Raw genomic sequence first — 16,208 nt, 5'->3', positions numbered from 1 at the left:
ATCTCGGGGAAGGCTAAACCCAAGACGACATATAACGCATGCATGGCATGGATAAATGAGGACAAAGGAAAGGAGACGGACTATAGAGCGAGCAAATGGGAAACCAATGGGTGGGCTGAAGCCCACAGATTAAACACAGCACATCGCTTCAAGGCAGCGGATGTGCTCTCTAGCGGAGACCTAAAAATAATGAGACAATAAGCCTTTGGGAAAAATCTGAGAGCACGCAGAGAAAAAGCAGAGAGACTGGCGTGTTCAGCGCAACCAAAAAATACAAATAAAGACAAGACCACATTGTAAAAATCTACCTTAGAATGGATAAAACTATACAATACAGAAATTAAAAACTAGCAAGCTCAGAATGACAAGATATTTCTTTCCCCGACAGTGGTCACTGCAGGGCAGGAACGGCACACTGGTAGCAACTGAGACAATGGCAGAATTTAACATATCCCAAGGAAAGCACTTGAGAGCTTAGAGGTGAGAGGGGAGGCGGCCCCCTGGTCTAGTCTGGGATATTAATGCAAAGAATCAATGAGATACAAGTTCTCATCTACCCCAATTTAAAGTGATTCAGTTGGGTTCAGGGTCTCCCCGAAGTAAAATGACAACCCCACGACAGCCTCAGTTAGCCCAACGGTGTGACCAGGTGGCGCTGACACCTGTGGTGCACTCACCTGAGTGGAGGGGTGGATGTTGGAAGGGATCTCCTTCAGGCCTTTGGAGCCACACTCAACAGTCATGCTGTAACACCGGCACTCGTCTGGACAGCCATGGGTCCTTAGCATCAGGAGGCTGGGGAGGAGCAAGGTGGCAACAATAGTCAGGAGGTCCATGGAAGCCATCTTAGATACCCTGGTGGAGAGATGGAGATATAGACAGGAAGATGTTAGCTGCATGCTGTAAACTCAAGATGCAGTCACAACAAACAAGTGCCTTTCACAGGGACAAAAGTCTTTTCTTGCTCACACATACATTAATCCTTAAACTCACAGTACAGTCACATCTCCATAATTAGGCCCACGTAGCAATACTGGCTTGAGAGTTACGCATCAGACCAGCACCGCCTCTGTGCATCTGGCCTGCAGCGCAGACTGGTGCAGACCAGAGCGAATGGCACAGCGTACCCCTCCAATAATTACAGCAAAGAATGGGAGTAGGTTGACTTGGGCTTAAAAGGCAACAGAAATATTGTTTTCACTTAATGGAAGAGGTGATACGTGCTGCAACCAGTCTTGCCATCAGTGAGGCTATTTGCAATGCTTTGTGATAGGTCACAAGCAAGGTTTTGGGGGTGTTATGGTTGTGCAGCTTGCCATACTTACGGATACACTTGGACTTTTTGAATCTCCAACAAAGTCTCTCTTCAGCTAATGTTTGAAAATGTGTTAATTTGCATAATTTGCTATTTTGCAATTACTTGACTTTTCAGGAAAATCACTCAAAATTATATTAAATCCAAAACTGGAATTTAGCGCCATATTTCAGTTCAAAACGTGTTCTTGGGTCCATTGTGGACGGAGGGTCCATTCCACGCAAAACAAAATAGCACCAAAACATGCGTTACGCAGAAAAAGGCAGCTCGAGGTCTGGTCCTTGCATTGTTTCTGTGCTCCCACGCAGTCATTTCACCACAAACATGGCGTAATTATGCAACGCGATGTAATGGCACGATTGTAGACATTTTGCTTAAGAAACGTATTACAAAATTACGCGAATTACGATGTAGCAATTGAAATTTCGCTGTGTTCTACATTTTCTGGAAATTTCTTTAAACAATACTCTTCAGGGAACAGAACTACACTCTCCCATGTTTTTTCTGTATTTTTTTCGATATGATTTAAACCGGCTGAGCATTTTCTCCGAGTTTTCATAGCACATGCTGTATGCGGCCAAGCCCTGCACCCAGTCACGGCTCTCACCCACTTACACTCAGTCATCCTGTGCTCAGTGTCCAGAGCACAATGGCCTTTGAAGTTTTTATTTTTTTATTTTTTTTTATTTTTATTTAATGCGTTTTTATATAGCGCGGACTTTACCCGAAGGTGTCAGAGCGCTTCACAATAGGCAAAGTAAAGATACAAGAGGAGAAGAATTACAAGTGAGCCTGTTACAAAAACAAGCGTTACATTACAAGAGGCAATCGTGATAATTGTGCACGTATCAAGAGCAAAAAATAAACGAGGTAGCAAACAATACGTTATGAGAGGAAAAAGTGACGTGTGCAGGTTACAAGAGCAAATAAAGTACGAATAGAGGTAAAAAAAAGTTGCAATCAATGGTAGACACTCAAAACACTAAAACAATAGTTACGTTACATGAGGCAGTGGTGGCCGTTGTGCATGTATCAAAAGCAAACAAGATATAAGAGGTAGCAAATGATACGTTGAAAAGGAAAGGTGCCGTGTGCATGTTACAAACGAGTACAAGATACAGGTAGAGGTAAAATACTGCACTAAATGGCAGACACTCAAAACACAAAAACACCCTGGGAAGGCACTTCTATAGGCATGGAGAACAGAATATCCTATAATGGAAGGACTTCCTTCTGAAAACAGAGGGCTTGAATTAACTTTGGAAGTGTCTTTGAAGGAGGAGAGCTTTGAGGTCAGTTTTGAAGATCATTTCTAAAATGTAACAGTTTACATTCAGTTTGTGAACCAATGAAGTTACAAAATTTCCCAAAATTAAAGACTAATCTTGCCGTAATGCTTTTAAGGTCCACAAACCCTGTTCTGTTTTTTTTAAGGGACTCTTCCATGCCATTGGTGGGTTCTTATGCTTCTCCTGGGGTTAAAGTGCACTTCCTGTGCCTCCTGCATTCCCTCTGGTTTTTGTCACTACTTGTGATCAGATTCACTGTGTGGCATGGCAGTCACAAAAACAAATTCATGATTCCTTGGCCCTGTGATTATGTCCGTTTGCAAATGGTTTGTGGACACACCATTGGTTGTGGATGGTTTCCAAACAATGGAAATTATGCGGAAGAAATACAGTTTCCTTGGCCAACCAGACTTACTAAATTGATTTGTGCTTTGCAAACCAAAAGCCTGATCGGTTTGCGGACTGAACAGCGATACATAAAACTAACCATCCGAAGTTCACCAGTCACCATTATGTAACAATTTTTTTTTATAACCTATTCAATGTACTAAACAGCAAAACACCAGCAGAAACAAAATTACATTGTTAAAGCCTGTAGGACTTTCTTTAATGTGAAACTGGGTGAAAACACAAGCATGCACAAATGCTATTTGAATATATGTGGTATCTGTAGAGCACAAACCAACCCAAAGGCAGCAGTGAACAGTAGAGGGTCAAAGGCAAATGTGCAGCAGACAGTGATTTGAGCAGAAGCTGGGTCCTGAGAGAGGAGGTAGGCCATCCCTTCACTTTGTCATGATGTAGTGTTCTTTAAAGCAGGGAGTCATCAGCTTCTGTCTAAAATTGACAGTGGTTGGGGCAAACTGATGGATAGAGGGTGGGTGGCCAGGTCATGGGTGATAAACTGAGATGGATATGCTTGCTTTTGCGTTTGTGCACTTTGGTTTCCAGTTTGATGGTGTCCTGGGTGAGCCATCAGAGGTGATTAGTTTATCATCCGGATGTGCTGGGTTGCAAGGGGCGATCAATGCTGTCTGCCTGAGATGGCACAATACAGTCCGCCCTATTGTCGTTGCCAATGCCAGGGATCAGCCCAAGCCTGAAATACCACAAACTGTTGCTAAGTGTCCCAAGTTAAAAAAGGACCCGCAATTTATTGCAATTACAGTGAAAAATAACTTGTAAAAATAAGGCCAAAGTATTATTATTTTCAAAATATTATATGGATTATTGTTTAAAAATACCCGAATGGCACATACAAACCGCACAGAAGAACCATACTGGTAAATACATCTAGTAACATACAACGACCACAATGGTGCATATAATCATGAACTACAATTGGCAAAGTCAATAAGTCTTGCCTTTGGGAACGATTGCCTTTGCCAATGGAAACTGAAAAATAGTATGAAGCAGCCGCTATGGCTGTGACATGTAGGCACGTGCACCACACATGCAGGCACCAACAAAATGAACAGTGTTTCTTTCATTTTTATTTACTGGTTCAAGTTGGACTGGTAAATTTTAAAAAGGTAGTACCAAAACGTTAACAAAAAGTTGGTGGAGGGGGAGGTTGGGAGTGAAAGCAACATGGAGGGTGCTTGTTGGGAGTTCGATCACGAAGGACGGGGTCAGAAGCAACACAGAGGGCGCAGGGAGGAGTGCACAACACTGGCGAGAGAGCGCAATGTGGACCGCGCGGGAACAGAAGTAGTCGGGCGAGAGCGAATGCAACGTGACATGGGGCAGAAACACACTAAGGCAAGCACAACACGAAGGGGTGTGGGGAGACACTCACAGGACAGAGGAACATGGAGAGTGGGGGAGGGCAAAGAGAAGTACATGAGGGAGACAGCTGGAAAACACATGCATTCTCCTGAGCACTAACAAAAAAGTAAAAAGACTTATCTGAAAAGCAAGCAGTGGAAGGACACAACTAATGAGGTCATGCTCCAGGGGAGAGACAAACACAAGAGTAAGGAAAGCCCACACAACCAGTCTTCGAAGCAGGACTGAATGCATTTGCAGGTTCCTTTATTAAAGGCATGCCACATAATGCAATGAGCATTATGTTGTATTATTTCCACTGCAAAGCAAATTAAAATAAACAAGGCAATCAGATATGAAGTTTATGCAAATGTGAATCTGCCCAGCAAGCACTCGCCCTAAGGGTCACAGCAACATCTTTCCATAGACTTCCTTCTCAATGTTCATTTCCATAGAACAGGCAGACAGATTGATATCTGTCAATATTTCTTTTTTTTATGGCTTAGCTTTACTGGATACCTCGAAGCATAATTTCAGGCGAGAATAAGTTATCCAAGAGTAAACAAACACAAAAGTAAGCCACGACTTTCCATGAAAACAAGAATCAAGTAATGACTGGAAAATTGTTGTTTAAACATGACTTGTTTCTGAGGGAGTGGTGGTGGTAGTTAGTGGTGAAGTTGGTAGCGGTTAAGGTGTTGGTCAGGGTGGGGTGATGGAGTTTAAGTTGGTAGCTATGGTTAAGGTAAGATGGTGGTTGCTAGGGTAGGGGTGTGGTGGTGGTTAGAGTGATGAGGGTGGTGATGGTAGTTGGGCGGTAGTGGTAGGGTGAGGGTGGTTGGGTGAAGTGTTTAGGTTAGGGTGGTAGCTAGTGAATGGTTGTGGTGTTTAGGGTGGTGTGGCGGTTATGGTGAGGTGGTAGTGGTTAGGGTGGTGGGTATTGTGTTGGTAGGGGGTGGTAGTGAGCAGAGTGGTGGCAGGGTTGTTGTTAGGGTGGTGGTAGTTAAGGTGCTGGTATAGGGGTGGTGGTTATGAGGGTTGATGATGGCTGTGGTTAAGGTCTTGGTGATGAGGGTTAGGTGGTAGTTGTGGTTAGGTTAATGGTGGGTAGGGTAGTGAAGGTTGTGGTGGTTATGGAGGTGCTTAGGGGTGGGGTAGTAGTTAAAGTTGAGTGGTGGTGTTAGGTTGGTGGTGGCTGTGGTTAGGATGGTGATGTTAGGGGTAGGGTGGTAATATGGTGGTAGGAGAGGTGGTGGTATGCTGGTTAGGGTGGTGGTGGTTGGGGTAGTTTGATGATTAGGGAGGTGGTTAGGGTTTTTAGAATGGGTGGGAGTGTGGTGTTGGTGGCTGGGTGGTAGTGGGTCACTGTGGTTGTAGGGTGGTTGTGTTTGTGGGGGTGGTGGTTGGGGAGGTGTTAGGCTGTAGTTTGGGTGGGGATGGTGTTTAGCATAGGGTGATGGTGTTTGTGGTAGGGTTGTGTTGGTGGTAAGCTGGTGGTTATGGTAGTGTGGTGATGCCTCTGGTGGTCTAAACGTTCTTTTTAAGATGGCTTCTGTGTTAACCAAATAGTTACTGCTGCATACTGAGAACAATGAACCTTATGCACCGACATGTTTACAGTTTGGAGGAGGCACAATGAAACACCAAGCCAAGCAGTCAGTAGCATTAAGTGAAAACTTGTTTACTCCTGTGAATCCCAGTATATGCGTATTTGGTTCTTAGAAGAGTAGTGGCAAGGGGTATGACAGACAGATGCACTCAGGCCAGACCTACAAACAACATATTGTGAGTGGAATTCTATTCCAATTGGAAATTTGTAGCACTTATATTGTAAAATGCCACCTTTAAATATCCCTACATTACTTTGACCCTCTTGACCAATCAGACTGTACCTTTGGATTCTGAGATGTTCCAGAGTGGAAAACTCAAAGATTGTGCTACTTAAATCCTTTCTCCTGTGGAACACAAACTGTAACATTGTGCACACAGAATACATGCAAGGATGCACACAATGCTGTGTGTACCGGAATATGGATGTATAAAGTATTTCTAAAGTGTGAACTTAACCAAAATGAAGCGGAGTGCTGTAGACAATCAAAGAAGAGCATAAAGTCAACCAGTGATTGGAGAGGCGGCTGGGTCGTGGACGGCTGATGCATTGCGAGGTAGTGTTCTCTAAAGAGGCGAATCTTCAGATCCTGGGTGTGTAGATTGAAAAGAAGTGCTTCCTTGCTTTTCCTTTTTTACACTTCTTAGTCTGACAGAGCCAAGCCAGGTGCAGAAACCCTGCGCACTCAGCCCTACACCGCGCACATCTGTCAGCGGGCCGCTGGCCATATTTATGGAGGCTTTTGGATGTGTAGTAAAGCCTGTGTATGAATTTCTAGTGTATAATTCTCAATCTGCTGCTTACTGCGACCCTGCCAGTCTGTTGGCAGCAATATACCCCTTGCTTATCCGACAGTGGGGTCTGCAATTCCCCATTCCATCCCTCCCGTGCTCTGCCCCAAGTTATTGGCAGCTCTTGCTGTATAGATTGGTAAAGTCTTGACACTTAGTCTCGTGGGCTGTCTTCTGGTAGCATTATGTGAAAGGTGTTCACCCTGGGTGGTTCTGATGGGAAGTGTGGCATAATCTCTCTAATGCTCCGCTTAAGTCGGATAAACAAAAAATTGTCAAGTGGGGTCTTCAACTTGTCAGTTAGGAGTGTATCCCGTTCCCGCAATTGACCCGCTTTATATAAGTTGCCCCATGTGTGGATGCCGTGTTTTGTCAGCAATTTTGTACCTACGGTTTCGCATGTGACTGGGACGGCCCCCTGATTCAAAAGTGGCATATCTGGTGAATATAGGAACTCCTTCCCGTCCGGCTGACTAATTTGAGACAGGCCTTTTGCGTACAGGCCACCATAGGGTCCCGGGGGGAGGTAATTCCCATGTCAGGCCTCAGATATGTGGAGCAGGGGGTCGGGCCATGTAACCCTGTTCCACTGCCAGATGTGGCATGTATGGAAGAGGCCGGTGCCAGAAATGCGTGGAAGGCGCCTGCGTGCAGTTGAAGTAGAGTTTCAGGTCTGGGGCTTCGAACCCCCCTCTGGCAAACGGTTGAGTGAGGATTTCCCCATTTCAAACGCAGCTGTTTACCTGCCCATGCCAACCTGATCAGTTGCATTTTTAGCAATTTGAAAAAGTGTCCAGATGGTGGGAACAGAATATTTAGGAATAAGTAGAGTAAATTAGGAAGTATGACCATTTTCATTACTGAGATACGACGAGCCATCGATATAGGCAGCTCAGGATATTTGACTGCATATTTTCCAGCGCTACTCCATAATTTAAGCTCTTCCCTGTCTCGGGTTAGCTCGATGCCCAGGTATCGAAGATTCGTGTCAGTCCATTGTGAGGGGAAGTCCGGACTGAACCTGGAAGTGTTTGTGGTTAGTGGATAAATATGTGATTTCCTCCAGTTTATTTGGATACCGGACATACGTCCAAACTTGATAAACTCCCTTAGTGCTGGGTTTAAGCTCTCCGCCGGTTTTCTGAGATATGTTACATCGTCTGCATATAGTGAGATTAGTAGCTCCCACAAATCAATCTGAAGATACTAACTTAGGGCCTGATTTAGATATTGGCGGAGGAGTTACTCAGTCACAACGGTGACGGATATCCTGTTCGCGGAAATCTATATCCCGTTGGATATAATGGGATTTACATTTCAGCGCATGGGATATCTGTCACCGTTGTGACGAAGTAACCCCTCCGCCAATATCTAAATCAGGCCAATAATTTTTAGCTTCCAATATAAAATTCCTTCATATTTACAGAACTTTTGAAAATCTTTAGAGTTACGTTTTTCTTACTTATATACACTTCATTAATCTGTTAATATTATTTTATTTTGTATCTAGTTGTGGGCGGCCTGGGTAGGCTTTACAGACCCTTAGGGGTTCCCGGATCACAAGTTAAGAACCACTGCTCTACACAATATAAGCCTCAGTCGCACACTGTGGTGCAAGTGTAACCCACATGCCACATACGGTGACGGCCCAGTGGTGATGACGCCACTTACTGCCTAGGTATGTGGTGTTCACTTAAGACACCTGTTGAATTAGGCATTTGATGCATCTTTAATTCTTAGGTCGAGCATAAGCGTACAACCTCTTGTATACTTTTAAGTATACTTCTTCTGTGGGCTTCCAGCTTTTTCATTTGTTAGTTTCAGTGCCATTTAAAAATCCTTGCTTGGTAGTGGTCGGTCATGACTCTTTGTGCCGCCTTCTTCTGTGTGAGAGCAGGGGCCAACTACTGTATAATTATGCTTGGTAATGTTTATCTAGTCTGTAGGTTTTTTTTAAAACATTTTCTCCTGATCCTGTCCAGGGAAGCTTCCTTTTTCATTTGCAGAGCATTCTTGCTCTGACCTTAGCTGTAAACAAGGCTATAAATCAGGCTGTTATCTTGGTCACATTTGGTCTTTGTGGGTTCTCTGCACCCGCTCTCAGCTGCCTAACTTCCGCGCCTTTCCTCAACCGTGCCAGTGCCAGGAACCCCACACATGCTATCTGCCAGAGCACCACAGTTCTTACAGTTAGTACTCTGCTGCTCCAGTACAGGGACTTTGGGCGCACCTCCATCAGTGCACCTCAGTTCACACACTCAAAGCCCTCAGCTGTGCCAGGAACCCCACACACCTCAGTTCTTCCAATCAGTACATTCTGCTGCTCCAGTACAGGTACCTTGGGCACAGCTCCATAAGTGCACCTCAGTTCACACACACTCCAAGCCCTCAGCCGTGCCATTCATGCAGTCAGTACACTCTGCTGCTCCAGTACTGGGACCTCCGGCGCAGCTCCATCAGTGCACCTCAGTTCACACACTCAAAGCCCACAGCTGTGCCAGTGCCAGGAACCCCACACACACTGTCTGCCCGCACCTCAGTTCTTGCAGTAAGTACAGTCTGCTATTCCAGTACTGGGACCTCGGGCGCAGCTCCATCAGTGCACCTCAGTTCACACACTCCATGCCCCTCAGCCATGCCAGGAACCCCACACACTGTCTGCCCGCACCTCAGTTCTCACAGTCAATACACTCTGCTGCTCCAGCACTGGGACCTCAGGCGCAGCGCCATCAGTGCACCTCAGTTCACACACTCCAAGCCCTCAGCCGTGCCAGAACCCCTCTCACACTGTCTGCCAGAGCACCTCAGTTCTTACAGTCAGTACACACTGATGTTCCAATACAGGGACCTTGTGCAAAGCTCCATCAGTGCACCTCAGTTCACACACTCCAAGGCCCTCAGCCGTGCCAGAACCCCCACACGCTGTCTGCCAGAGCACCTCAGTTCCTACGCTGAGAACACTCTGCTGTTCCAGTACTGGGACCCCGGGCGCAACTCCATCAGTGCACCTCAGTGCTACCCGGGCGAGGTCACTTCCTTTCCTATACTGGGACCCCACTCACATACAGTTCCATTACAGCAACTCAATTCTAATATTCAGTCCCAATGCCAAGCCAATACTGGACCCAAAAGAGCAAAACATAGCTCAGCCAGTGCGTCCAGAGTCTACATCCAGCGCCACTGTTGATGGGAACCACTGCAGCTCCGCCAGAATCCATCAATTCTAACATTCACTGCACATTTCTTCTCAGTACTAGGTCTCACACACACGCCCTTCAGGGCTCCTCGCTTCTGTGGATCATAGGCAATGCCACTCCCATACTGGGCCCCACTCACATCTTCACCAGGACACCTCCAGGCTAACACTCGGCAACACTGGCATGCCAATACTAGGTTCCACACATAGCTCCATTAATATACCTCACTTCTGACCTTGTGGGCCGTTACTATTCCAGTACTGCAGCCTGCATACAACTTTGTCAGTGCACCTCAAACCTCACCTGCAATGCCCCATTATTCCAATACCAGGAATTACACGGCGCTCCGTTTCTCATTCTTCACCCGCTGCCTTTCTGTTATTCCAGCACTGGGCCGGGACAGAGCTCTTTCTATACCCCCAATCCTGATCTGAAGCACCCCAATATTGCTGTATTGGGGTTCACATACAACTCTGCAAATGCACCTCCTGCTGTTCTGCAGTGTCCCCTTCTATTCCACACTCTGACCTCTGTTTGAGGACATGGGGGAGCCAATTAAATCTATTCTTAGCTGCCATCTTTATTTGGAATGGTCTGTTTCACCTATCTCACTCCGTTCTTTCCTTCACTCCATTTACTCCCAATGTTTTCTTTCTCCCCCACTTTTTTCTTTCCAGCTCTTAAAATCGGCATGTTAACAGTTTGGCTCTTTCTTTGAACTGTTTATTTCTACTCTTCTCCCTTTTTTTTTAATTTCCCTCTTCCTCTGGCTACCTCTTCTTTCAAACTCATAAAAACGTGGTTATTTCTTTCCTTGTTTTGTTCCTCTCTTTTTTCTTCATCAGGTGTTCATTCTTTCACTATTTTTTCTCTTCCCTTCATTCTTCCTTTGTCTTTTATTTGCTCTTTCCTTTTGGTATGCTCCCTTTCACCTTTTTTTCCAGATCTTTCTTCCTTTCTCTGGGGTTTTTCTTATCCTTATCAGTCAGTTCACCTTTTACTATAAATCCCTCTTTTACTTTTCGGGACCAAAGTGTCAAAGTGGTTTTCCCATTCTGTGTCTCTGGGAAAAGTGTCAGTACATCCATGCCCTGGTTCTTTCGCTTCTTGTTTCTCTCACCATCTCCCTTTTTTCTCTAATGTTCATTTTTCTTTTCACACTTCTTTCATTATTTTTTCTTTATCTTTCATTCACTAGCTTCCTCCCTTTTTTTCTTTTGTCTCACATGTTTGCTCAATTTCTTCTCTTAGTTGTGCTTCCATTTTCTCGTGCTTTCTTTCCCTTCTTTACGACCCCTTCTCTTTCTTCCTGTTGTCTGTTGTATTCCTTTCACTTCTCTTTTTCTGCCCCATCCGCTTTCTCTCCTGAGGCAGCAACAGGTGCAGTGGCACCGGGGCCGAGAGACCTACGGCCCTCGCTCAACTCTAATTACTGTTCTGTTTTCCTACCAAAATTCCAGTCACCCATTTTCCTTTCTTACTCCAAGGTCCATGACACCGTTACTACGCCACTTTCCCTCTCCATCTTTATTCCTGGCTCCCTCTTTCCTTTTACCATGCAATTCATCCCAAATGATATTTTTATTATGGGGGTTTGAGCATTGCACTCTAATGCCAAAAGTTTATTTCTGATAAAGGTTTTTTTTATGATAATTGTATTTGTTTTAAGATAGAGGCAGGTAAATGGAAGTGCTTTAGTTAAATGCTGGACCACTGGAATTCTATGGCAGGAAAAGACGAAATTATGTGGCAGGGTTGACCAATTTATGTGGCAAGAAAATTCCACTTATGAATTTACAATGGAAATAGCTCAAGCATTGCAAATGCTTGTTTGTAGTTCTTATTTATGTTGCTTTGATTACAAATGGATATATTACTCCTTCCTGGTTACAATTTACTGGTGACATCTTCTCTGGGCTAGATCTCTGAAGTCTGGAAGAAGCACACAGCACGCTCTGGTGAGTTACACACATTTACGGATCACAGGAGGCCGGAGTGTCGCCCGAATGGGTGGTCGTTCTGTTGACCCGCGGGAGGAAGGCCTGACCGGTCTCTCGTCAGATCTAGCTTGCAAGCTCAGTTCACTGGGGAAAGTATCTACCGTCTGCCCCGGAGGCGCCCGTGTGACAGCTTCAGCCCTCTTCTGGAGAGCGGGATTTCAGAGAGGGTCGACTCTCGTCTGTGCTCGCGCCGGGGGTTTAGCTGGAGAGGCCTCTCTATAAATAAACTGTCACTTCACTCGTCGCCGCAGAGGCCCAGTTATTCTCGGGGTCTGAAGCGCGCTTGATGGGATTTTTCCTCTTTTCCTCGGCGCTCCCCGGTGTCAGCGGAGCCGGCTCAGAAACCTGACAGCCCGGGAGATTAGACGCCACGCGCCACTGCGCGCGCTCGCACGCGCCCCTCTGCCTCTTAAAGCGGCAGCGCGCGGTCACCAGACGCACCTTCCATCCCTAGCACGGGCTGGTGGGGCCCGCGAAGGAGGGCGCCGATTAAACGCCCTATTCTTCAAATGTCCTTAAAAGAAAGGACAGAAAGATAGCAAAACAAGCATTTGCAATGGGTCTGCCGGAGTTAGAGCTATTGGAGTTGTAAATTCCTAACTGCACTTTTCTTGACACATAAAATGAAAAGTGAAAACAGTTGACATAAGCGAGCCGATTCAAAGCTCCACGGCCGCCATGAGTGGGATCGCGAAAGACATGCATAAAAGGAAAAAGAAGTTTGCTCGCAGTCAAACGTATCGTCAATCAGGCAATTATCCATGTAATGGGCTCGATGGCCAAGGCGGTAACAAAACCTCCCCAGAAAAGGGACAAACAAAAAGTGTTTACCAATGATAAAAAATTATTTTTTAAACGCAAGCGCATGAACGAGTGATAGTGATGGGCGTGCGGTGGGTGTGGTTAAAAGCCCACACGACGTACAACAGGTCAAAGCGCCTCTGCGCTCGACCTAAAAAGGGCCTTTGTAAGTACGGCAAGAGTACAGTGTGGCAGTGAGGAATTTATGTCAGAGGATGATGGTAGGGCAGAACACTGGAAGAGCCCTGTGACAGGAGGGAGTGTAGCAGGGTAGATAATGAGGGCAGGGCTAGAGATCAGCAGAGTCAGGGTGGCCGTGTGTCCTGGTGGTCATGAGTATGTTACGTCACAAGATGACCTAATGTCATCAAGGATCAGTGTTCCGCTTCTGGGTACAGGTTTAACAGTCGGGCTGGCACACAACTGAATAATTGCACATCTGACGCCAGTCAGGCTATGCAAGGCCTCTTTTTCAAGCAGACTGATCCACTTCCCTCTCTGCAAGTAGCAATAGTGGTGGGATTGTCCACTGAGGCGTTTAGGCTGGTGGAAAGCGAGGCCAGTATCGGGATTACTGATGGTACATAGAGCCAAGCATACTCAGGCCTACTGAAATTACGCAGCAATTGAGGACCAAATTATGTGCATGTGTTGAATAAATGATGCAGCAAAGAATGACAAATTACGCTGCTCATGCTGAGGCTGTATCATCTTGCTATTTGAAATGTGACTTATTTTGCACAAATGGCAAATTCACAATACTACTAAAAATCCGAAGGCAAACAAACAACTTTGGGACCCCTACACTTGGCCATTGACAAAGCCAACTCACAACTTTTTGTTATTTTTATTATTTTATTTATGTTTTTAAACACTTTCACACAAATATAAAATAACAAAAAAAAAATAGCCATTTCAGTTAAAAAATAAACAAATATTTACAATATAAAATAAAACACAATTTAAGGGTCGTTAAAAAATCTCAGTGAAGCTGGTGCATAGAATTTAAAATAAGCATTAGTAAAAGATAAGATAAAAGCAACATATTTAACAATTTTGAAGAGCCACGTGCTTTAATATCTTGAGTGCCAGAAATACAAATCCATCCGCGTGCGATTGTGTTTTTTAGATAATAAAAGAAACGCACTGCTCTACCACTGTTATTAGAGCTGATACCTTTCCAAAGATGTTAGGGTAAATCAGATCACATCTACAAGGCCTTGACACATACACAACATATAGAAAACCATATCGTATTCCAAATTGCATAGTCTGCATAATTTGCATATTGACTTAACTTGACTTGACTGCTGATGACACAATAATGATTAGGTCTAGTTGTCTCAGACGACACCTCATGTACCATTGTTCTCAACTGCAAACAATGCAGGAGGTAGCTCACAATGTGGCAAGTATGGTGAATCCATTACTATGCAGAAAACAGCAGCAGCCACGTAATTATGCAATTCCAGTGGCACTCTTTCTGCGGTTTTGCCCAATGACTGGTTGGAATTTACCTCAGAGAGCCATGTCAGCCATGTTACCTTCTAAGATCAGGAGGTACGCAAGCGAGTACAACCTGCCTGTTTGTCCCATCACCCAGGACTTTCATTAGCAGTCAGAGGAGCTCCCAACCTATGTAACATTCCACCCTAGTTACATTTTTATGTTAAAGGTCATGGCCTGGCTAGTCTCCAAAGAATTTGTAGACTTTCTCCAATCTCCAGTAACAGCAATGGCTGACCTGTGTCCCCCTCTGCCTCCTTGTAATTCTTCTAATCAAAGTTATTGTTAGCAAATAAATAAGAAATCGGAAACAGGGCTCATCTCCTTGCCACACTGAGTAGGACTATCCTGTTGCATTTTTATGCTATCGACAATTAATACGTGTGATAAACATTTACATATAATTAATTCCTGTGTGAACTAAGCACATACTTCTGATATCCAAGAGAATTTTCACTTAAATTTACTATTTGGCCCGTCAACAAGCATAGACCTGAATTGTTAGCTGCATGATAGTGGTAAAATTGCTTACGCAAGGGAGGCAGAGACCAGGGAGGCATGTTCACGTGCGTGTTTGGTATTACCAGTTTGCTAGATCATACATTACCTTGGCTGTGCATGTGGGCTCATTTGTATGTACGACGAGCCCGCTTGCAGTGAATTTGCTGTCGGGCAGCGCGCCTGAAGATTGACACTGCTGAATGAGTGGTCTAAAAATGAGAGCTTATTACAATGCAGCAGTGAGCGGCTGCCAAAAGCCAGAGCGCGGCCATGTACTGTATCAAAAGGAGGCACTTGTGAGAGCACAAACCGGTGGAAGGATCCAAAAGCACCTCCCAGGAGGATATCCCACGTCCTCTCCCCTAGGTCTGATCACAGGGATCCAGTCCGCCCGTCAAAGCCACCCAGACCTGGTTGGTCAATATAAACCTACTCAAGTCGCGGATATATGTGTACCTCAAGATTTGCGATTTGTTTTCTTTTCTTTTTCCCTTTCAAGATGCTGTACCGGATTTTTATGAGGTTAACATAATGAAAACTGTCAATAAACAATAAAAATGGAACACAAAACTAAAATCAGAACGGTAAAGTTATGTTCTATTAAAGAAACTTCCCTATGAAGTGCTGCTACAGTATCTCAATTAGCATTATTAATTAAAAAAAAGACTGAAATCAGAGTAGGCATCATCTACTTGGTTATGTAAAGTATATAGTAAAACTCGGTATACGTAAAATAGTAATGATATTTTTGCAGCTTTAAGAGGAATAAGACGTCAGAAGGATGCGCCATCCAGATGACAATTTAAATTCTTCTCCTATCCTCACTATAGCTCCTAGAAAACAAATGAGATCCTTCTTGGCAGAGCACATTGATCACTCGCATAACAAAGCAATGTGTGAACCGATACTCTGATTTGGTCATGCTTGCATGTATGACACATGGGTTAGGGAAGATGTGCACCCCCCTCCAAGAGTTTGACGTTGAATGCAGGATCACTGCAGGATGAGGACTTCTTGAACAGGATAACGAAGTCCATCACCCAATTTCTGAATTAAAATCACCATCCCTGTTCTTCTTCCAAGATCCTGTGGGACTCATTAAAAGCAGCACTAAGAGGAACCACGATCAGTGCTGCGGTGGGAAACATCCAGTTTATTTTCTTGGACACAAGAAAGATTAGGCTGAGCTGTACGCTCGCTCCGCACCATGTGCCCCGACGAAGACTTGTTTCAAAAAGTCAGAAATGTCCACCTCTACGTTTCCTTGTGTCTTTGTACTACACTGAGAATATGTTCTCAGTTCCAAATTTGCAAACATTCCAAGGGCATAGCCCTGACATACATGGCATTCGTAAGTTTACAGGAGTACGGCTAATGCCAAATGTCCATTCACATGCAGATGAGTACAGGAGACAAAAACCTGAAGCTGTAC

General features: G+C 44.8%; 1 protein-coding gene across 1 annotated transcript in view; it reads right to left on the bottom strand.

Moving 5' to 3' along the window:
* The window catches only part of LRRC24 (leucine rich repeat containing 24), a 132,922-nt gene that overhangs the window by 26,115 nt on the left and 90,599 nt on the right, over positions 1 to 16,208 (bottom strand). Inside the window, exon 2 of the mRNA XM_069220917.1 lies at positions 678 to 855. Coding sequence (XP_069077018.1) covers positions 678 to 845 — 168 coding nt within the window. The 5' untranslated portion in view covers positions 846 to 855. The remainder of the gene's footprint in view (positions 1 to 677; positions 856 to 16,208) is intronic.

Source organism: Pleurodeles waltl, chromosome 2_2 (genome assembly GCF_031143425.1).
Source record: "Pleurodeles waltl isolate 20211129_DDA chromosome 2_2, aPleWal1.hap1.20221129, whole genome shotgun sequence".
Lineage (NCBI taxonomy): Eukaryota > Metazoa > Chordata > Amphibia > Caudata > Salamandridae > Pleurodeles > Pleurodeles waltl.
This window is presented reverse-complemented; position numbering and strand designations above follow the sequence as displayed.